General features: G+C 34.5%; 1 protein-coding gene across 9 annotated transcripts in view; it reads right to left on the bottom strand.

The window, feature by feature from the left end:
- Positions 1-205: 205 nt before the first annotated feature.
- Positions 206-25,407, bottom strand: part of DACH1 (dachshund family transcription factor 1) — a 351,662-nt gene continuing 326,460 nt past the window's right edge. For all 9 annotated transcript variants that reach the window (XM_015851658.3, XM_015851656.3, XM_085553891.1 and 6 more), the window contains one exon: positions 206-3,052. Coding sequence is in view for 5 of the 9 variants with exons in the window: in XM_015851656.3 (XP_015707142.1) it covers positions 3,015-3,052 (38 nt within the window). In the remaining 4 variants the exon portion in view is untranslated. The remainder of the gene's footprint in view (positions 3,053-25,407) is intronic.

Genomic DNA, 25,407 nt, shown 5'->3' with positions numbered 1-25,407 from the left:
TTTTATGATGTTTTTCACCACAGTAATTCATATTAGAGATAGAAGCAGTTGCATGTTAAATAAAATCATTCAGCATTGTTCTCCTCACATTACAAAAAGCTGACTTGTGTTGTTTTTAGATGCCTCCCATTAGAAAGTGAATATTCCTCTGATGTTGTGCATTTCAGAAAATTTAATAAAGATGAACTGTAAATGAAGTCACAGGGAGATTTCAGACAGTTTTATTAGCAGATTGTTGAAAAGAAAAGAAAATTAAATACAATAACAGTAAACGTGGTTCTCACATTGAAACCAGGCTCAAATAACTAGGCTACCATAGAAAAATTTCCAATTCTTGCATTATGATGTAAAAACAGATTTTTGTACAGATTTTGTACAACAAAATTCGTAATAACCTTTTTTTCATTTTTAGAAAACTTTAAATATATAGATAAAAATAGACAATTTTCATAGGTCCTACATGAAGATGAGTATGTTCTGTTCCAAGGGCTTGCATAGAGCGCAAATATGGTTATAATATAGAACAACTAGACATTAATATTTTTAAGATTACAAAAGCATATAAACAATAACATGAGCACAACTTTTCTTCATCATCTATGAAAAAAACATAACAAAACAAAATTTGAAATCAAAAACAAAATACCAACCCAAAACCTGTATAACTAAAGAGGGGCAAAAAATTCAACTTACGTTAACATCTCGTGGTCTGTAATATTTACACTGTTTTTAGCAAGATTCTTTCTAAACATCCAGCTTATAAATTGGTTCCCCCTTAAACCTTAACATTTCCATTTATGTACCAAGCCAAACAATGAGGCATTCCCAAAGGTCTTGAAAGTATATACTGTAAAACTACTAAAACCTACTTACAGCTGACTCTATGCAAGGAGCAGAGCAATGGTAGATGCTACTACATATTTCAGTTGTAGGCTTTTAATTCTCTTTCAGATATGAATGATTAAAAAGCTTGACACAAATCCATCTAACTTTACAGCTGTTAACCCTTTAAAGACTGCATATGAAAAAACTGGAGTACAGAATCCCGTAAGTGTTCAAGCAACTATGAAAATTACGAAAAAATTATGGTTAGAAAATAATGTCACTATAAAGTATTAGATAACAATATTTAATGAAAAATATTGCTCAGTATTTCTTTAAAAAAAATTACCATGATGTGAACCTTTATATACATATTTTCTACTGTTAAAAAAAGGATTGTGATGGAGTAAATATGAACTGCACAAAATAAATGTGTACCAGTATTGCAAGGAAGACCTACTAACTATAGAAGCTCAGTGCTAGAATTTACAAAACTTTTTTTTTTTTTTTTTTGACAAAATAATATTAATATCCAATCGGAACTATTTTTAAAGAAACATTTGCTTTAAGTTAGGCATCTTAGACATTTAAGATTTTGATACGTTTCCATGTAATAAATAATATTCTATATGCATAAAACATGAAAGATGAAGAAAGCATAATCACAAAACTTACAGTAATAGCACTGATTCACAAAATCAGTCTTTAAAGGGGTAACCCAAAAGTATGCAAAGCAAAGAAGATAATTTTTAGTCATGTAATAAGCACTGTGTTGCAGCTTACTTCCAGTTATCAGCACAAAGGTGAAAACACATACTGTAGCTTTTATAAAGACAGTGAAAGTAACACATAACCACCAGTCCCTATGACAAGGTGGGAGGGACAACAGACTTCAACTGTATCACTCAGTTCTACGTGGAATTGGACTGATACATCAAGTGTTTGTTAGGTTTTCTTTTTTTAGCAACATTGAAGTAATATGACATTAACATATAAAAATATTTCTGGCATTTTGACTTGCTGCTCAGCCACAGTCCATTCTTAAAAGTGCACTAATCAGGGCACTAACCAGGGCTCAATATACAAATAAAAGTGGCTGATACATAATTCTGACTTGTTACCAGATGCTTAAGATCTCATTCAGTAATACTGTGACTTCAGGACAAATATTTACATGCCTGCATGCGTTAAAACTAGAAAGGTGTCTTTCTGACCAACAGGGTGACAAAACAATATTATCTAAAATTTTTCATTTCCTAAACGCTAGATTTCTACTGCATACATAATACCTTTCTTGTGTGTTTTGTGTTCTATACTGTACATGTGACCAACAGTTTGATAAGAAGCAAAGTCTTTTATTTCACAAACCCCTGCCAGTTTACAATGAGAAATTATTACTCTTTTAATTGTATTTATTTTATTTTATTTTATTTTATTTTATTTTATTTTATTTTATTTTAGGAAAAGAGACTTAGTGAATTGTAAAACAGATTGTTTACATTCAGCATTTCTTTTCACTTACACAAAATTCCATTTTACTTAATGTGGTTTTACATACATGTGTTGTTCTCTCAGAAACATGTGGAAAAATGTCTTTAGAAGAAAACCCACAATCATAGTCTGAAAACTGAATGTATCATTTTTTTCTTTTTTTTTTTTTCTTTTTTCTTTTTTTTCTTTTTCTTTCTTTTTAATTTTTTTTTAAATTTTTTTATTTTATTTTATTTTTTTAAATAAGAGTCCTCTTATGCCCTCTACAAGTTCATTTCTGAGCTGTCTTGCTGGTTTCAGTATGATATAACAGTCCGTAAGTGTACTTTGACACCGCTGGAAGGATCATTTGATGTGCTCAAATATAGAATCATCAGAGGAGGACAGAGTCTGCATTCCTTGAAAAAGGGAATACTCAACCTTGTTCTGACCTGCCTGTAGTTTTGGTACAATAGTCCGGTGCACAGATGAAGATTTTCACTGTAAAAAGAGTGCTACTGTACATTTACAAACATTCTCTAGAGCTCTGGCTTGAGCCACAGGAGATAACCAAAGGAGGACACTCTTGCAGAATTCCTTACATTTTTGAAGAACATTGGTAAATGATGTTGAAAACATTTTGTTCCCACAGAACTCCATTTGGGTGAATGTCTTACTGCAAAGTTCTTTACCGTAGCACAGGTATCTTCAGCAGGAAAAAGTCAATACATGACAGTAGTTTTCAAATAAAGTCTTCCATCTAGAATATGAAAAACAAACATTTGTTTTAAAAATTTTTATCTACAGTGCATCAAAAAGAGAGGAAAAAAACCTCAAGATTTAAAAACCATATAATTCTGTGAACTGCTACCTATGGCGTTTAATGTTTTAAATACTAAAAAAATAAATATATCAAAAAGTCCAAACATTGCCATTGTGATTTCATCTGACAGCGGTCTAATTAATTCCATTAAAAATTATACACACTTTTCAAGTTGTGAATACTGTACTACCTCCTAAAGCTTTAATATATGCTGCACTCATATCAGCGCTAGGGCACCAGGAATGTAGGTGGAGCTTCTGTGCATGTGTTTTTACTGATATGCAAACTTAACCAAATAATGCTGAACAGCAATTATTCCCTTCATGGTTGCAGAGCAAAAATCTTTTTGCATGCAGTCGTTAGTACTCCCACCACTAAAGGCATAGCTCATACTTTCTGATTTAGCTGTGTTGTTAAATATACCATGTAATGTAACCATTGTGCACATTTGTAGCTATTTATATAGACCCCAGTATAGGATATTTAATCAGTATCAGTGAAGTATAGCCTCCTTTCCCCATAAATGAGATTAACTGAACAATTACTATGTTAAAGACATGAGCATGTCTCTCTCCTCGGTGTTTTTTCCCAACCGAGGAGCATATATTTAAGTGAGATATGTATAATGGAGAGAGAACATGAAAAACAGCAAGCTCACCCATCTACTAACTGTTGATCTATAAAAACTTGAAGAGAACATTCTGCTATAACATATTTTCACCAAATTTACAAATATAAAGCAAATCATTCTTCACTGGGAACAGCAATGCAAAGGGATATTTTAGGACAGTAAACAGAGAGAAAAAAATGATACATGTTTATTTTGCAGTCCTATAAGATAGAAAGTGTTTCTCCCTTGCAAGTAAGGCACATTGTGAAGCATATTAACCCTCCACAGTGCACAGCTATGAAATGCTACTTATATTTTAGACGATAATCCATCTGGAAATATCAGCAGTACTCCTGACATCTGAATGAACCTCTTCTGGACCAAGTGACTTGCATCAGCATATATCCATAAGATATCAAGAGATTATTGTTTCTATTTTGGTTTTCTTAGTTCCATTGCTTACTCTCAATTATTTGTTTGTTTGTTTGTTTGTAATAAGTACACAGACAGCAGTTACTTGTAAGGAACCTATATATGTGATTGCTGTAATTTTTCAAATGACTTTTATTATTTTCAAATGGCTTTTATTAAAACATGGCTTCACTTCCACAAATTTTCTGTTGAGGGAAAGAAAAGTTTAACTAGAAAGTATAAGTTGGGAAAACACACCTCCTCTGCACACCCAATTCTTACTGTTTACTTTCTACTGTAACTGCACAGGAGAAACAGGAAATAGTAGAATCCCTTCCTGTGTTACAGTGATTCTTATCTAGTATACTTCTGTTTTTCCTTTTCTACCACTTGTTTTCTGTTCCAAGTTTCTGGGGTATACCCTCCTTTGCTATTTTCCCCCATATCTTTACATTCACCTCTTCATCTTTCCTCTTTCCCCTTCCTCCCCTTGTTTTTCAATCCAAGATCTTTCAGCCCTCCACCACCCCCCAGAGTGGATGATAACTTCACAGAATCACACAGAATCACAGAATTGTAGGGGTTGCAAGGGACCTCTAGAGATCATCGAGTCCAACCCCCCTGCCAAAGCAGGCTCCCTACACCATGTCACACAGGTAGGTGTCCAGGCAGGTCTTAAATATCTCCAGAGAAGGAGACTCCACCACCTCCCTGGGCAGCCTGTTCCAGTGCTCTGTCACCCTCACTGTAAAGAAGTTCTTCCGCACATTTGTGCAGAACTTCCTATGATGTACTTTCATCCCATTACCCCTAGTCCCATCCCCACGCACTACTGAAAAGAGACCAGCCTCACCACTATGGCTCCCACACCTCAGGTATTTAAAAACTTGGATCAAGTTCCCTCTCAGCCTTCTTTTTTCAAGGCTAAACAGACAAAGTTCCCTAAGTCTCTCCTCATAGGGAAAATGCTCCAGGCCCTTCACCATCTTAGTGGCCCTCCGCTGGACTCTTTCCAAGAGATCCCTGTCTTTTTTGTACTGGGGAGCCCAGAACTGGACACAATATTCCAGATGAGGCCTCACCAGGGCAGAGTAGAAATCCTACAGAGTTCTCTGTAGGAGAATTACTCTGTATATATACCAGCAGTTTGGCAATGTAGAATGCACATTTGCTAATGACTGCTATGCATAATTCCCACACCTAAACATTAAGACAACCTACAGTTAATAACATGTACTATATTTTACTGTATTAAGACTCCACATGCCTTTTAAATGAAACACTTATTAAAATGCATTCTCAGTTAAAACAGGGTTATATGAAGCTAAATCCTTGTAGAAGACAACAAGAAGTCAACAGTCTGTAGAGAACACTCATACATTATAAGATTCAGATTATTTTGCACTGCTTAAGAACCCGATCTCGCCATGACAGAAGACAGACAGGCAGTCAATAGGAGATTTTTCATTATTAATGAACGACACCATCAGATCCTGTATTCTGTATGCATAAACAGAGAACAATAATAGAAACGGGTAGCTTTACAAAGCATCTCTCTTACAAAGTAGGATGATAGTTGCTTAAACAATTTACCAACATTTATGATGGATACATACAATAGACAAATCTTTCTGTTCCTCTACTAACTACATGAAGGAGCATTAAAACTGCATCATCTGTGCTCATAATGGACATAAAATGCTGTATAGGAACTCAGTGGCTTATCTAATGTAATTGCTAGGCTTATGAAACAGATATATACGATATATACATTATGTGTATTAACTTGTTTCACTATTTCCTTAGCATATGGGAGAATGTAGTAAGCATAAGATATGACAACCTCAAAAATTATCCGGCCACATTATGATGTAGATAATGCATTGTGATGGCTAAGTCAGTAAGAGCTGCAAATTTTCTAAGAACTGTAAAATATTTCCCTATTTTTTTTTTTTTTTTGCAAGATTATGAAAAATGAGGTGCTTCTTTATATTAGGCTACACTTTTAGTGCCTACACTGAGAAAGTCACAATATCTGTGTAACTGTTTACAATGCTTTCATAATAACCATGAGTTTGGGAGGAGAAGAAAGACAAATCATTTCTTTAAGTTTTTTTACTTTTTTTCTAGCATGCTCCTACATCTAGCCACTCATGAAGAACTTACAACTTTGCACTGCACATCAGGAACAAAACATCAAACTACAGAATGAAAAATAGGTAGCTCATAGCACTTAAGAGGAATGATTATCTCACACTGTTATGGGGGGAGCAAGCACAATGCTTCTATCTGATTGTTTCCCCTTTTCTTTTACCAGCCTGCTCATCCCTTCTTCGAAATCATTTCCATCTCAATTCTCATTGTTCAAATGTTCTGGAATTACTGGAATCTTTCAATGTTGTTGTCAAAGCCATCTCAAACATTTTGCCTCTAGGTGTAGCCAGTGCTCCTATCTGAATGCCAGTGGAGTATTACTGATAGCCCTTCTTGATTTCAGGGTTAAAATCGCTAGCAAAATCTACAAGTCATGACAGTACTAAGTTAACAGTAAATTACACAAGCTCATGCTAAGTAACTCTGTGTGAAAATGCCACTACTTTTACTCCTAAATTCTGCCTCATGGGTGTAGCTCTCCTTCCTGCCTCCAAATCAGCTTGTGTTATGAACACATTTCACATTATTTTCTATCATTAGTAAATGCAGAATTGATCTATCTGTATTAAAAACATCTAATATAAAACAAATACATTATTCACATAAAATAGACATAAGCACACAAGCATACTCTACACACACACAAGCTATTTTCTAAAACTGTTTAAAATGCTGGAGAATCTTTTTAGCCTACTGAAAATTGTTGATCTGTGGTAAAGTATATCGCAAATTTACAAACTTCTACAGAGAATATAAATCTCCTAGGAATTCAAGCAACTGGGAAAATACTGCTACATTTCTAAGTAGAACTGTGCATGATTAGTAGACTGTCATCTGTTTTAATTGCTCTTTTGCAAATAGTAGTGTTCAGCAAGATCACACAAGCTCATGCTAGTAACTAAAACTGAAAATGCCACTACTCCTAAATCTAATTTCTTTCTCTTTGTGGACTGATGTGACAGAAATTCTAGCCAGGGTGAGGGAGTATTTTTTTGGATCAACTCTTTTTAATTAAAACTCACTTTGAGGTTTTTGAATGAACATGTCCAAATAGTTATAAGGTCATAAGTGTTATAGAAAACAAACAAACGGATCTGCCATAAAAGTTAGCAATGCTGAAACAAATCACATGCCTTAAAATGCATTCCCACAGAGAAGTCAGCTGAAGACTGATTCACACTAACGGTGTATGGGTTGCCTGTAGTATATCTATGGGCCTAACAGTTTCTAATGTTGGAAACATAAACCCACTTAAATATTATTCCTGTTAATATGGATTCTTGTAAAGTGATAAAAATCTACAATGAAATGTTGGGTGATTACAGATCCAAACTAAGTAAATCATACATTAGATGATTTCTGTATTTCTGTCATTCTCTGCAAGTTACATTGGTTTCTCATTCAGATACATCATACTTCAGTTTGTATCCCGAGAGCTGCCTTAAAAATTAACATAATAATAACCATGACTCTCATAAGAGCATACTGCAGCCTTTAGTTTATAAAAATCTGCAAATTTGTGTCAAAGGTGTGTTGTCAGACCTACAACAACTACAGGTTGTTGTAGACCTGAGTTTAGTCAACTGATATAATAAAAATGCCTACTGAGGAAAACCCTCCTCAGCAAAGTGAAAATGTTTGGAAAACAAAATGAAAAAGAAAAAACAATAGAAAATATGGTGGCATATTGCAGATTACTAATGAGAAAGAAAACCAGAGTTAAATGTTGCTGCTTTTTAATGAAAAAATGATGCATGAGAAGGAGAAAAAATGAACAAAATCAGGAAACTCTGTTGGAGCTTTGCAATGGTAGAATGTTATGGTTTGGATTTCTTGATTGACTAGTTAATTAATTGTACTGTTTTTATTTTATTTTATTTTTATTTTTTTTTTTTGTGTATGGTTATAACTTGTGAGCCACAGAACAATAAATGCCAGTCCAAAATCCAGTAACCCTTACATGAAAGTAACCCCAATTAAGTGTCCCTATATTTCCTAAATACTGCTAACATGACTTTGTCAAATATGCACAGGCCACTGCTTGAACTGATCTTCAACCAAAAAGTCTTAGGGATATCTGAATGGTGAACCTACTCATCCATCTGTATTTTTAAAGAGAAGAACACACGCTTCAAATTGATTTCTCTTTCATTAAAGAGAATGCAACATAAGGAGAGAGGATAGGAACTGTATTTCCAGCTCAAACTCGGAAGTGATCCATGACCTCCCTGTTCTTCTGTGTCTTCCTCTAACTTTTTGCTGTCTCTTCTTAGGTAACCAAGAATCACTGTGGTGATGGTTTCTTAGTCAGCTTTTTGTCCTTAGCCATGTTATTTACCCCATTAGCATGAAATACACACACATGCACACACACATATACAAATTAAAATTGGATGTTCCTAGCTCAAAAACTCTATTTGAAGTCCATTTCTACTGCTGGTGACTGAGATAACCTACATTTAAGAACTTCATATAAAACCTAATGTTGCAACACAAAATCTTCAGGACCAGCCAATATGCTCACTAGAGACTGAAGAATCTTTATACTAAACCTCAATATATATATACCATTCCAACAGCCTACAGTCATTCAAAAATTGTTAAGTCTTCCTCTAGCAAGCTGATGCAGTGATGAAGCATCTCCAACTTTCCATATAAGAAGACATGTTTTTGCAAGAAAATTTAGTAGCTTGTGGTAAGTTAGTGAAATACATATTTCATAACTTAAGAATCATTGCAGTTCTCTTCCTAAACATTTTATATTCTGTAAAACTAGAGTGAAAAGATCCGTCCTCTTCTTTTAATCCAACAGAATAAAGTAAATAAAATATTTGAGACATATAATGAGGCTAACTTCATGTAAATAAAAAAAAAAAAGCTTCTAATTTGTGCTTAGAAAATAATAAATTGTGTTTCCTGTTAGAAAGTAGCATTATTGAAAATGGCAGCTATTTTCTCAGAAGTCATTTTCAGGCACCTGTAATCTAATGAGGTTTGTCCCTTTCAAAGAAAACTTGTGCATGCATGCCCGAATGCACACAACCTCTTCAGCCCAGAGTTGATAAAAGCATCTGCAAGCCATAACTCAAGCATATTTAAATTATATAACTGGTTGGTTTATTTGTTTTAATAAGATGGGGCAAATGTGAATTACAGTGTACTAACCTTTCATTCAACCTGATGTTTTAATCATTTGGAGGAAGAGAAACAAAACAAAAGAAAGGGATGGCAAACAAATGGCAATGATTCATGTGATATTTGATAAGACAGCAACAGGAAGTCAAAATAAAAGCAAGCATATTGCAACAGATGGAAAGGATCTTAGTTAAATTGTAACCCTTCCTTGCAAAACGTAAAGGAAGCAGCTAATTAAAGAAGAAATCTATTTTTGCATACTCTTCATTTATTTTATTAAAAATAGAGACAGAAGAGGATTTATTTTCCCCAAAGCAGGAAGTTAAAAATGGGAGTCTACATCTTCAATCAAAGGAAATCATTTTTGATGCAATCGATTCCTCAGAGTTTGCAGAGTGCAATAAAGAATATAAACCCCCACTTTTGTAAAATGCAGCCACAAAATCAACTAAGCAGAACTAACTGTAATTTCCCCTACAAAATGCAAAACAATATGTGTTAAGGGGAAAAGACTCCTCCCAGAGTACAAGGTTAATCAGAACACTGAAGCTTCATGTCTCAATATTGAAAAAAAGGATCTATACTATCCTGATACTGCTCCTGGTCAATCACATATTGAGGAATGTGGACAGACTCACAGTCTGCTTCCTTAGTAAAACTGCATTGGAGTAAAAGAGGTATGAGAAACGCTGGAGAAATTGTTGAGACTTTGAAATTAGAGCAACTGAGTAGCTTTATTTTTGTTGTTGTTTTACTTTTTCCTTAAAAAAAGAAAGTGCTTATCCACATTTTATGCAAAGATGGATGTTTTCACCATACATGTTCAATAAACTCATGCAAATAGGAACTATGTAAACATATTTGACCAAACACTATCCTAATTTGCCCTTTGTATAACACCAATAAATTAGTTTCAAATTTGCATACTGTTATTAATCATACACCTTTCATTTCTCTACTTAACATTCATGTACAAATATATTTGTGTTAATACTCAGTGCAGATATTCAGGAAACAGAGATGGTTGTGCCTTTCCTTTCAAAATAATAATTTACACTTTTTAAATCCTATATCTGATGTTCCAGGTATAAAATTAAACAATGGATGTTCAAAAAAAGATGTCTAAACAATTTTATTTTATTTTTTTTTAAGCTGTTTTAACTATTAACTACGGGGATTTTCTTTCAGTAATTTCATCATGTTTTTTATTCATGACTATATGTTTTCATCACATCCTTGAATACTGTGGATGCAAACTAAAGGTCAGCAATCTGGTCTTTAGTAAACTGACAAAGCAATGAACTGTCTGAATATGTCATCTTCTACTGTTTGGAGACCATGTAGAACAGAGAGCCTGCCATTTTGAGCACTGAAAAGATTGAACTGGCAAGGTGAGAAATTCTTTGGAAGAAATATGTTTTGAAAAATCACACTGTCTCTTCTTGTTGCTTTGTGAACTTAGTGGAAGACTAAGAGGATGAAGTCACAGCTAAATACAATCAGCTTGGGAACTTTCACAGTTCACTGCATTCACTTCTGTTTGTATCATGATGTGGATAATGCTTATGTTGATCAATCTGTATTGCATTAAACAGTTTAAAGTTCTGCATAAAGGTGACCTTTATTGCTACCATATTTTCAAAAACTTAAAAAGCTTTTCTCATATATATATTTCAGCATGTCAATTAGAAAGAAATTTTGGATTTGATAGCATAAAATTGAAAAGGAGTTGAGTTCTAAACACTGGAATGTAGTTTCTGATGTATTTTCTGATTTACACTTCTTTTTTTTTTCCTCAATATCTTGATGGAAACAGCATTTTAACTTGTATCTTTAGTTTTGATTTATCTTTTAGTCTGATTGGTCTTCTTCCCCATTTTCTGCTCAAGTGTAACTTTTTAGTGTTTTTCTACAATGATCAGTTTTATAGGATCATATGCATAATTACCAAAGCAATCTTAAAAACCAAATACCAGTCACAAGGTTAATAATGAAATAAGCTTAAGAGAAAATAAAGTTTCCTCCATGGAGAGGAAAATATGATCATAAAATTAAATCTGAATAAAATACAATTGAACAACATATAAATGACACAGACGATGGCATCAAGCACACCCTCAGCAAGTCTGCAGATGACACCAAGCTGAGCAGTGCAGTCAATACACTGGAAAGAAGGGAACCCATCCAGAGGGATCTGGACAGGCTGGAGAAGTGGGCCCATGAAAACTTAATGAGGTTCAACAAGTCCAAGTGCAGGGTGCTTTACCTGAATCAGGGCAGTCCCAGGTATTTATACAAACTGGGGGAAGATCTCCTTGAGAGCAGCCCTGTGGAGAAGGACTTGGGGGCCCTGGAGGAGAAGAAGCTGGACATGAGCCAGCAGTGTAAGCTTGCAGCCTGGAAGGCCAGTTGTGTTCTGGGCTGTATTAAAAAAGGGGGGGCCAGCATGGAGATGGAGGTGATTGTTGCCCAATTTCCAAGTTCCAGGAAAACTTCACTGTGGTCTTCCAGTACTTGAAGGGAGTGTATAAGCAGGAAGGGGAATGGCTGTTTATGAGGGTGGATTGTGGTGGGACAAGGGGTCTTAAACTGAGAGAGGAGAGGTTTAGTTTAGATATTAGGAAGAAGATTTTCATACAGAGGTTGACGCTCCGGAACAGGTTGCCCAAGGATGTTGAGCATGCCCCATCCCTGGAGGTAATAAAGGCCAGGCTAGATGTGGTTCTGGGAAGCCTGGCAGGGGAGTTGAAACTAGATGATCATTATAGTCCATTTCAACCCAGGCCATTCTATGATTCTACAACATTTGCTGGAGCTTTCAAGAAGTTTTTTGCCTCTAAATTGAAATCATATTACAGAAAATATTTGTGTATAAGCATGTACAAATTAGTTCTTAATGATTATCCCTTCCTTCATAAAGGACATATAGAAACACACAGGGACTTTTTCTATCACTTAACTAGGAGCTAGTATCAGCTTGACAAAAGTGTTTACATTTAGAAAACACACAATGAAAAGTAGGCTAATAAACTTCTTGGCTTTACGAACCTCTGGAAAGGTACTATGTTTAAGATTTTCACTACCAGAGACAGTTGAAGCCATGACTATGTTGTAGCCAATACTGTTTCCAGCACTAGACTGTGTAATGCTTATGTACTTCAACATCTACAAATGATTCATGAAGATGAGTTCTTCTATAGTATTACCTTTTCTTGCGCTTTTCCCCAGACATCTTTATAAAACACAATACAGGGCTTATCTTGTACCTCACCTACTGTATATATTACCTAATACTCCTATGCAGTACATCTCATTCACATAGTCACAAGCTTATCTTATCTCTTCCCTACAAACTACTTCTTCTCTGAACAAGTAACTTTAATTGGATATAATATCCCAATAACTGAAAGGTATAATAGTGTTCTGTCATTTTCTGCTTAGACTTAAAGCAAAATTAATAAAAAAGTATAATCCAGCCTGTCCTTAATTCCAGTTACTGAGATGTCATTTCAAATGCTGCAAAGGTTATTCCCCATTTCAATGGAAAGTAGAAGCTATTTAAAGAAATCATTTAGCTTTACTACTTACTTTACCCTGCATACATCAATTATGTTATGTGTGGAATTCCATTCCAATATCAATATCACATTAACACCCCATTTCTCTTTAATATCCAGCAACTCATATGTGTCCTAAAACAGAGCCCAGTGCAAACCATGAAGAAATAGTCAAATGTAGAACATGAAGGAATGGGGTTGTAAAATATAAAGATCACAGTGGCAAGCTTATGGAAAATCTATTAAGGATGTATGGGATGTCAAAACATATGCAACAAAGGCTCACTGCTTTTAGGTATTTTGTATGAAAGAAAGCTGATGGTAGTCAATGGCACCAAGCAAGTCAGCTGAGAACAAGATTTGAAAGTGATAGAAAACCAGAAGTCCCGATCTAAGTAATGAGCAGTCGCCTAAACTCATATATAATCTTTACTGATAAATAGAAATATGAGTACATCTTAATTAAGTTCCTATGTCTTAGTGTGAGCAACACAGCTACAAACATGAAGTATGATGAAAGCTTCAAGCTTCAAGCTGTATATGGAATTTAACTTAAACCATCAAGCAATACTTAAGCAAAATTCTTTTAGTCTTGTAAAAATTGAAAAATACTAGCTATTTGAACCAGAGGAGAACTCTGTTTCTCTGACAAATACTAATGCTGGATCAGGTAAACTGGTTTTCAATTCATAATTCACAGTAATTTCCCTGACTGCAAACTTCAGTCTTATCTTCATAGATGCATTTAAGCACTCTGGTGACAAGGCAACCATTCCCATTCTCTCTCAGTGGTAACACAATTTCACACAGATACTTCAAAATTATTACTCTTCCCCCAGGAAAAAAGTAAATTAGCCTTAGGGCCAGGTGGTTTGAATCTGGCACCCCTCTGTGTCTTTGCCAATAGAGATTCCTTAGAAAAAGCACCATGTCATGACAGTGTCCTGGATGCACCTCTCTATAGAAATCCCAGACCATATGGAAGCACCGTGAGCTCCCAGAGAGAACTTAGCACCACAGTCAATCATAAAAAACTAAGCAAGTGAAAAGAAACTGGCTAAATTAAACCCCAGAGCCATCTTAACCAGTGACTCTGGAAACAGGAGACTACCTTGGATTTAGAAGAACTGACCTATGCAGAACATCTGAAGCGTAAAATTTTCTTGCTTCCAAGCAAGAAAATTGGATTTTGTCAAAACAGAGGAAATGAAAATGATGATTCATAGTTGCTTTTTCTTTCTTCTTACTTTTGCACTTCTACTGCCAATTTTCAATAGCAATATATTAATGAGGTCACACATAGCACTTTACAGTAGCTCTCCTGGAACAGTGTTTAGGAAGCTGGGCACACATGCTCAAGGTGAACTGAAAAAGGAATAATTTCAGACCAGTATGATGCAATGAAGTGAGTTCGCAGCATGAAAACAAAATTCCATTTATAAGCTTATCATAGGAAAAAAAGCTCTGAACATTCTTTGTAAATACATTAAGTACTAGGTAGATACAAAACAGCTCTGTTTTCTACTGTAGGAACTGGGTTCTGTTGTAACCTTGTAAGATGAGAAGAGTATATGCATGGTCTTTAAGTTTACAGTTGTGATACAATTCCTTTAAATTGCAGGCTTCAAATCCCACCTAGTCCTATCTATAATGCTATACCATTTAAGTAGGAATTGAGGCAAGAAACAAGAATATCCTGAATACACTTACTGAAAATCTGGTCCAGTTAATTTTAGCTGGAAAATCCAAGAGAGTTGCAGGCTTTGTAAGAATATGGAAAACTCTAAAGGGAAAACTTAGCTTTTGGTTCCTAAAACCAGGATGCTTCCATGTACTGAATGTTTAAGATCAAACTCCGGAACTACTGCCTATTTGGAACTGGAATAGAACTGATTTTTGCAGGTTTTATTAGTGCTTTATCATTTCAGTATTTTAGCACTGGGAACTGGATTGCTTACGATGGCATAGTTACTGCTGTGATAATAACTGTGATAGTCATAACAAATGTGATGATAAGGTTGAAAATGGAACTGATTCTCTAGTCAATTATACTGCTTTTATGATGCTTCCAATACTGCCCATGAAGCCAAGTAGTGTGATCCAACCACAATATTTTTATTTTCAATTCATCAATGTATAAACATACAGTACTCTCTTCAATGACTTAGTATATAACTTTGAGTCACATTGTAAAGCTAAAAATGAGTGTAAATTATTGCTGTTTTTTATTTTATGTTTGTATTCAATATAATTTGATTACTTGAAAAGATTGTAGCCAGCATATTGCAGTGCAAAACAATATCATGAAAAATACATGTCTTTTAATGCAAGGGTGGCACCAACAGTTTATCATAAGCAAAACTTGCAGAATCAACAGAGACTAAATAAACAAGTCAAAACTTGAATTATCTAATATAGCATTGTACATTTTTAACATTCTCTATTATAATTTCATGCACATAAACTAGCACAGCAAATTTCTTGGTCCTGACTTTGTAACGCTTTGTTTCCAACACCAGCTACAGCACTTTGTGATCTATCCTTTCTGTGATAAATACACTATTATACCACCACTGCTTTTCCTAATTAAAGGTTCTGTTGCATAACTTAAAAAAAAAAAAAAAAAAAAAAAAAAAAAAAGTCTGAGAAGGATATAATAGGTTGTTGTTGTTTTTTTTTTGTTTTTTTTTTTTTCATTTTATTATAACTGATATACATTTTGTATTTATTTTGCATTTCTCAACAAAATGACACTACATTGATATTATATGTGCTGCTGTCTCTCATGATGTTGTTCTGGAACTTTACAATGACTAAAATACTTCTTGTGAAGGGTTGAAATGCTAGAGATTTTTTTTTAAAGCTGGTAGTCTATCTTGTAGGAAAGATTTTCCTCCTTAAGAGTCCGCTGGCTGTTCTCTGGAAGATCACCTATTACAGATATATGCGGACAGCAGCTTTCAGCTATTGATGGAACAAGATGCTGCCTAAGTATTACTTCCAAATGTATTAATTTTAGTTCCACTGCCTTTTTACTTTCTGTTCTTAGTTGATTTATTTCTTTTCTATTCTATTCTTCTTTTATGTGAACTTGAGATACCTAACAGAGATGGGTTATGTTCCAAGTCAAATCCACTGGAAAGCTGAATGCTTGAATTCTACAAAGCCAAATTATTTTATGCTATCAGTCTTAATTTTGTTAAAACAAAAATAACTACAGATAAAAAGCATTGTTTTTATAATTAAAATAGTTATGGTATAGTAGTTGTTCTGCTTCTTTGCAATGAGGCAACATAACAAGTATATTAAGACTTTATTTTAATATTTCCTATCACTGGAGGACATAAAAATAAGTATCTTGTGCTGTACTCTCGCTGTTGTTCTTAGTTTTCATCATACTGGCAAAAACAAATTATGAAAAGTAAAATATTAGCCACCATAAAATTAAATTCTGAGCTCCTCAATTAGTTCAAATTAACATATCTTCAATGACAATGCGGTTGTCTTTACTTACATTTATGGCTATCAATTATTACTTTACAAGATCCAATAAAATATTTGTTTCTTTATCTTCATTTGCAAGATTTGAGACTGATTAGTTTATGTTAGTTGTAAGTTAATCTTTCTTGAATCACATTTTTGCCACTTGTTTTTTTAATCCTTGAGACTCCAGTCACCAATGAAAACATAAAAGCCAAAGTTAACAATACAACTGAATTTCAACTGTGCCTTCCATTCAAGATCCAGAACAGTTAACCAAAATTAATTAAATTTCACAACACCATTATAAGATACCAAAGCATTTGTGTTGTCAGAAAGAAATCAGTGCATAAAGACTGCATACAGATTTGTTTTGGGCTTAAGGCATTGGTTGAAACTTCACTGAATCACAAAAAATGAGCTGTTCCTCTACCAAATAATTAAACAGCAAAACACTGCTCTTAAACCAAATAAGCAACCCAAACAAATGTTGTCATTTTCATTCTGCAAACATTATCCACTTAATTATTTCTTGCTGCAAAATGTGACAGGAGTAGACAGCAATTTCTCAGCGTATGCTTCTCATGAGTTTGCCAATGCTACCTTTATCCTTTCCACTTAGATTATGTTGAGCTAAAATTACAGTCCCAACTAAAGAAGAAATTTGTGGTACAGAAAAAAAAGTACAAAAATCCAAAAGCAGGAAAAAACAAACAAACAACAACAACTAAAAATAAGTTATTATTTATAGATAGCCACTTTATGAAGAAATGAATTCTATTGCAGATGTTTCCACAACCTACACAGAGGATTGAGGGTGATAAGCACAAGTTTACATGTCTACACTGTAGACTTCTATGTTTCATCAAGTCACTCAACTTCATCCAACCAACCCATGCCTTGTTTGCAAGCAAAATTATATTTAAATGAAGACACATTGCCTAGTTTTCCATTACAAATTTCTAAGGATATAGTAGCAGTGTTACAGTAAAAAAATGCTTATGATATATGATACAACATTCTTATCTAGAATTCTATGCGATGTCTTCTGCTTTCTTTTTTTCTACTTCTGAAATTACATCTACTTTTGCTCTTATTTCTGGAGGTTTGGAATACTTCTTTTAACTTTTGCTTCATGCACTGGTAGCACCAAATTGAAATAAATGCTGAGAATCTTTAGGGTTAATGTAGAATTGGATTTATCCTCTCTTCATTTGGAGTTCTTACTTTATACTAAACTTTCAGAAATGTAGTCAGAAATATTGTAACATTACAGAATTACATCAAGGAGATGAGAAATTGTTAGGCACTGGTATTATTCCAGAAGTGATGCACAATTACTCACTTTCAACACTGGTTACAAAAACATACTGAAATTCATCTGCTTATGGTCTGTTTACTGTCACAAGCAATGCTGACATTCTAAGGCAAACAAAAAGGAAAATAAATAACTGAGGAGGTTCATCACAGTAACTTCCAACTCCTGCAATACAGACAGCTACACCTGAGATTCTTTTTTAGATTCCCATTATATGCAAGGAAGTGACTTGTAAGGCATGATTCATTTAATTCAAAGGCAGAAATATGTCTACTACTCTTCACTGACTCTAACAGGAGTCCAGCCAACAAGCTTAGATAAAGTCGCCTACTCCACAAATGTGAAACATATTCCTCCCACTGATATTGCTTGTATATTTTATAGATAGTTGCATTGCCTCAGAAGCTATTCCACAAGTTTCATACCTTCATGATACATAGCAATATCTATACTGCTTTTATGGCACCTGCAAAATTCCATGTATCTTATCAGCTGAAAAAAGCTAGGATAATGCAGCAAAACATGAGTTTTATACAGTTTCAGTAACTTAAACCTCCTTTTTCTTTACTTCTTTTGTACAGTTGGTACTGTTGTGTATAGCATGCTTAAACAGCTCCTACTTTTCCATCTCTATTGGGTTGGCTTTCAAAGGTATTGCACATCTAAAATTAATTCAAAAACATTAATGTGTTTATAAACTCTCTGTGTAAGTATTTAAGCATATGCAGGCATACTGAAAATGAATACAAATCCCACTGTGCTGTTTTATTGTGTAAATATAATTTCTATGTATTCTAAATCCCCAAACATTTCCCTACTTCAAGTATGCTTTTATTACTCCAATAATATTGTACTTATTTATCCTTGGAAAAAAAAAGAAAAAGGAGAAATTCATTTTCACATATCCAATTCTGTAAAGTGTTAAAATTTTGTGTAGATCTTCTTTTAACCCTACTTTAATATTCTTTCTCCACAGATACAATTCCCAACAACAATAAGTAACTGATACATCATCTCCTTAGACTTGGTGGGGTTTTTATTGTTGTTTTTTCATTTGTTTGTTTGTTTTTTAACAGAATCAGGTTTCTGCAATGTATTTTATTTCTTTACATTTCCTTACACTTCCATATTCACTTTTTTTTTTTTTTCTTTTTCACTGCATACTCTTTTTCTGAATAGCGAGCTATTTTGGACACTCTCAGAATAGCTGATATCTGCAAACTGTCATCTAACTACGTCCTCTGCAACTACTGTCCTTTGTTACTGTCATCAGTCTTATTCCATTCCTCAGTCATTAAGTGTCAGACAGTAACTCACAAACTGTTTTTCCTCAACTGTTAGTCTAGTACAGCATAAGCTGGCCACGTATCATGTATAAACTCTTGCATTATTTGTCTCTTTTTTTTCTATGTCTAAAATTGGTTCAATGAAAGCTGTTATCTAGCACAGGGTCACAACGACAGGAGCGCCAAATGGTTTACCTTCTTGTCTCTACTGGTAAATAAAAAAAACCTCACAGATATTAACAGGTAATTGAAGTAATTTAAAACTCTTTGAAATCTTTTTGTAAGATGATCGAGATTTTTGAAATTTTAAATGTTCCCAATGTTAAAATGATGCAGAATGTGTAATAATGTATTTATTCTTCAGATACTGTAGGTCTGAAGAGGTTTTTTGAATACTTCAATTATAAAAACATTTAAAACATACAAACTTGTGCAATTTTTATTTTAATGAAGATGAGAAGTTCATTAACGAAGATAAATATTTCATTAGATGTTAAATAAAACAAAGAGATTTTTTGGCTTCTCTCAGCACAAAATTCCTTTGAAAGATTAATTAATACATGCAAATTATGCAAATTAGACCCATGCAAATATTTTATGAAGACAATTAAGGGAACCATTAATTACTGCTTTTTTTGCTTCAGTGAGATTCATTCATTTAATTTTAATTTCACTTTAACTGTTTTGATGTATAATCTTGCAGCTAAGAACTTTATCTTTCCTAGTGGGTCACTTAAACTTATAAATTTCATCAAGTGAGCAGCAACAGAAATCTGTAAAGATATTCTCTGGGCTGTGTTTAGTATCAAGAGAAATTTTTGACACAATGCACTCCTAGAAACTGCAAAACTGGAAGGGAATGTGAGCTCATTCTTGGACAAGGTTCAACTGCTGGAAAAGCAATTAATTTGCTTTGGCTGTGCTAATATAGGGGAATTAGAAAGTGTGACACAAGACAAATAGAAATAATTAGTTCTCCAAAATGATGTTCTCATTAATATGGTTTGAACAGTAGAAATAAAAAACATTATTGTGGCATGTCTGCATTCTGTCCCTAGCCACAGGAGGTAGAACAATGCTAGATACAGCATTTTTCCACCTTTGTAGTTTGTATGGTAGCAGCATTTATTTCTATTATTTTTATTTTTTTAATGTAGGTTTAAAGAAAAGCAAATTGTGAACCTCATTCTTTTATCTAAAACCTACTGAGCTTTCACAGGACATTAAATGTCTTAACTGTTTTCTTCCTAACAAAACAGAAAATAATAAATATAACCAAGCTACTTTGATTTCAATTATTTAAATTGAAATTTAAATTGAAAATAAATTATTTAAATAATATTTTATGATATGTAATATCCAATGAATATTGTATGTATACTGTAACTTAAGCTTCTACAGCAAAAGATTACTCTATCGAAAGAGTTTATGACATCCTCTCCAAATACAATAGCAGAAATCTTTTTACATGAAGTGAATACACATGCATGTGTTGGACAAAGTATATAGAGGTAAATTTTCTGTTGCTCTTATTCTTAACACTTAGAGCAGAACAAATCACCTGGCACTTTTCACATAAAGAGACCTTTAGAAGGCTAAGAACATCTATACTTAATATTCTGTAGCTTGTTGCAGAATTAAAAGTAACATTATGTGGCACGCTCAATACAAGAACTTAAACCATCAGTGATTTGCGTTCCAGCAGTCTACCACATTATAACTGATGGCAAATCCCTGCCAAAGTTTTCTTGTGTGCATATGTTTTATCTCAAGTCTGATATTAAATTGCAGTGATTTAAGTTATTTCTTCTTACAGTTAGGTAGCAAATCTGCCACACCTGACTCAAATTGAGATTTTTTTCATTAAATTTATGAAGATGAGTGAATCTCCACATTTATTTATTTATTTATTTATTTATTGCGGGATTATTGTCAGTAAGAAAATTCTAAAGCACAACTATCACAGAAGTTAAGCAAAAATGAAAACCAAAGAAATTTCTAGAAGTCACAGTTTAGTGAGTAATTCTGTCTAAGTATATCCTGTCTTCAAGAAAATGTAAGGAAGGTGTTTGACTTGAAATTCAAACCCTTAAAACTGTCCTATTTGAATGAAGAGTCATTTACTCTTTAACAACGTGAATAAACTACTACTGTTTTTAGTTTGGTAGTTATGTATGTGCCCATTAAACACATAGATAAATATCTGTAACACTTCCAAAATAGTGGGGAGCATCTTCTCCCTTGACCATCAGTTTTGTTGGCAGTCAGTTTGTTTGCAGACATTTGTTAAATATGGCTGTCTTCAGTGACTTCTTTCTAGTCAAATCTTGCAACTATCCATGTCTTACAACTCCATGGTCTTCCTAGGTTTTTCTAGTCTAGCCTTTGAAATAAGCTTTTGATATTCAGACACTCTTCTTTCTTTGTCAGGATCTTATTTTCCATCCACCTGACTAATCTCATTCTGTTTGATCTTTTTGGTTTCTGCTTCAACTTGCCGTTTTAGTTTCTCATGGCTGAGATCTTCCACCCATTGTGTCTCTCTCTGAGCTTCATATCTCAGTAACCAAATCCACAAACAGAAATTCAGCTACTATATTTCTGTTGAAAATTGACATAGGTTTTTTGTACTTCAGATCTACTCTATTTCCTCTTAATCCTCTTCCTCCTTTCCTGATTCTTTGTATGAATGCTTAGGTCCTATGACTATCCATGGTTGGGAAAGCAGAGCTGGTAATCCTGCACCCCTTCAGAATCCTCCTCCTATTTGTCAGTATAACTCTTAGTTCAAATCATTTGCTCTTTTCATCTGGTCTGCAAGTTGAAGTTCAAAATCAAAGCATCCTGTTTGTCTGCTATTTCTGACACTTCATTACAACCTAGTGTCTAAAATTCTTCTCATAAAAAAGTCTCTGCCATTCACTTTCTGTCCTCACTAGCTACAAATTCATATTCTGTTCCTCCTTATATCTTGAATGCTACAGCTTATTTCTGTCTAAATTGTATAAACAAAATCGTATGGCAAAAATATTTCCTAGACTGCTCTTTTGAATTGTCATTCGTTCTTAATTCTTTCACTGGTTCTTCCCTTTTAACAACTGGAAACACAGCAGTTGAAAGGCTTTGCCTTACCCTTCACATTGCACTTTTTATCAAAAGCTCTCAAAGTGGAGATCCTTACAGATTTTGTCATTAGTGTTTTGTTTGTTCGTTTCAGTTAGCTAGTTTGTTTGGTTTTTTTTCCCTCCTATTTCTCTCCACAGTTAAGAAGACTCTCATACTATGTTCATCTAACGAACTCATTACAACCCTTCAGGCTTGAAATCTGAATTTGTACAAGAGTCTGACAGCAAGACCCAAGATCCGGAACCGTAACTAAATCAGGACTGCGATCAAGAACACATGTTAACTTCCTACATCATTCGAAGAAGTCATTTGCCATCACAGTCATTAACATACCATAGTCATCACCTCACTCAAAACATTTGTGTGAAGCATTATGGGAAATGACATTACTTAGCTATATTTCTTTACTAATTTTTGATTTAACTGGTCAGGAATGGGGATGGTAAGTTCAAGAATACAGTAGGTCATATAGGATGGGTGTGGATGACCACATCAAAAGATTTAATTAATATTACTGCACCATTACTGATGTTAGAGGTATTTATCTAAGAAAGTAACTGAAAACTGAATATGCATAAATAACTGAAAACTCCTTTGTTGTTGTCATAGCATATTAGAAGACAGCTTTGTATCTGAGGACTCAATTTTAATTAAATGTTATATCTTAGTGATTTGACCAAAACTTCAAAAGGAAAGCATGTATTAACGCAAGCATGTTTAGTCCTTTGCTCCTGACATACAGAAAGCTGATACTATTTATCATCACTTCTGTGTATGGAGTATAGCAGTGTATTGGGCCTGTCTGAAAAGCAGGAAGTTGAACAAAGAAATTCAGCAGAAATTTGTGGTTAGAGATCTGGCAGAACCTTGATAAATAACCCATCTTCATTGCTTTACTTTAGCTTCAAATAGTTTAAATATAATTCTTAACATTATTTAACTAAACTGGTTACATATACTTAGTTAGAAATAACAGAATCTAGAGTTTATATCAGGTCTTTTTGCTGACAACAGGACACACAGGTCTAGATGGATATGTAAGGGGTAATTATATCAAATTTAAAAAAAAATAATAATGCTAGGCAACATATGTTGTCATTGCACTTCAAAGCTATGACTCACAAGGAAGAGATGTGAAAAGACTTATATCACATGTACTGTGTCATTACTCTGATATTCAGAGTCCAGAGATTGGTCTGAGAATGTGGAGAACAAGAATGAATTACACGTTACTTGAATTCTGTTACCATGAATTCATGGAACATAAATTCTATGACTAATATTCAAGCTGGTAAATTCATTCTAGTTTTGTATATGCCCATATTGTGACATAGTATAAAGGAACATATAAAAGGGAAGGCAAAAAAATGAAAGGCAGAATGAAAATTTAAGCTCATGCAATACTTTAATTCAGTCTCTGCCCTACCACACATTTCTGACATAGCTACGATCAAGATCCTTAGCCACTCCACAGTTGCTCTGTTCAGCATCACAGAAATATTTTCTTATGTGAAGATTGAATCCATTAAACACTGCAAAGTTGCTCAGATTTTACAAAGATGACATTTCCAATATCTTTCCAGTTACTTCTGACATAGCTAAAAACAATTAATTGGAGACAGACCACAAATCTGTAAACTGCAATTATTATTGAAAAGAAAACAAAATTCTGTTCACTGGAACATGTATCCATGTAGAAATATTACATGATGGCTGCTTTGAAAGTAATGCCTCCTATTTTATGTAGGTTGCTCAAAAAGTAATGCCTCCAATTCACTTCTGTAACAGCTACGAAGTGCACAATAACACTATTTTATTGAGAAAATTCACAAGATGCTATCTTTCAACATAGCCATGCATTTTCACCAGCAATGAACCAGAGCCTGCATGCCACACTCATAAAAGTCTACACCAGCAGAGGTGACCCACTTCTCAGAGCTACTATGATAGTACCGTTACTAGGCAAATGTTGCCCATGCAGTCCACCTTTCACTGGTCTGTAAAGATAGAAGTCAGAAGGCACCAGATCTCGACTATACAATGGGTGTACAGGTCAACAATTCAGTCAAGACTGGCAATGTGTTCCACAGCCTTCAAACTGGCATGGGACCTGGTGTTATCATGTTCCAAGAGAATGGGTGTCTTCCTCTGGCATGACATAGGAAGTCTGAGCCTTTAGCTCAGTCAACATAGTGATGCATCAGTCAGAGTTGATGGTAAGTCAACTTACCATTGTGTAAGTCCCTGGAAATCCAGAAGGGCCACCTCTATCATATTCCAAAAGACCATGCACATCACTTAACCTGTTGATGGTTGATTCTTGAATGTTTTCTTCCATGGGGAATTCACATGTTGCCACTTGATAAACTGCCATTTTGACTATGACTCATAGTGGTGACACAACATCTCTGGTAATGATGTGATCCAGCAAATTGTCCCCTTCAGCGTTGTGTTGGTTCAGAAGGTCCTTACAGATTTGCATACGGTCTTCATTCTTTTCATGTGTAAGCATTTGTGGGACTCACCTGAAATAAACTTTGTGATATTCCAATGTGGCCACCATAATTTCCAACAAATTGAAGCCAATATTTAGCTCCAAATACAGTTCTCTGCTGGTAATCTGCTGATTTGTGCTGATGAGCTGATCAAGATGCATTTTATTTCATGGTGCGACAGCTGTGTACGGATGTCTTTAATGTGGCTTGTCTTTCACATCACTTTTTCTACTACTGAAATGCACCACCCACTGCCTCACTGTGCTCACATCCACTGTTTGGCCTACATCAACATTCAGAAAGTGTCGATGAATGCCAATGAGTGCAATTTTTTCCACATGGAGGAATTCTGTGACACCCCTTAACTTCATAAGCACTTCAATGTTGGACACCATTCTGTCAGACTGCCCCTTTGCTGCCATCTGTTGCATGGCAACAAAATTTAATGGAATATTGTTGGGAAGGTTCTATCTCTATTTGCCACACAACCAACATCTGCCCCTGACATTGTGAATCAACTTAATAAAATAGGAAGCATTACTTTTGGAGCAGCCCTTGTACAAACTAGTCAACAGATAAAAAGACATATCACAGTCTTGTGCGGGTTGGAAGGGACCTTAGAGATCATCGAGTCCAACCCCCGGGATTCGAGCCTCCTGTGTAGCAGAGTGGCACTTCTACCACTTGTGCCACAGGGGGGATTCAAACCTGGGCCTCCAG

Source organism: Coturnix japonica, chromosome 1, assembly GCF_054131305.1.
Source record: "Coturnix japonica strain WE chromosome 1, WE-NBRP24, whole genome shotgun sequence".
Taxonomy (NCBI): domain Eukaryota; kingdom Metazoa; phylum Chordata; class Aves; order Galliformes; family Phasianidae; genus Coturnix; species Coturnix japonica.
This window is presented reverse-complemented; position numbering and strand designations above follow the sequence as displayed.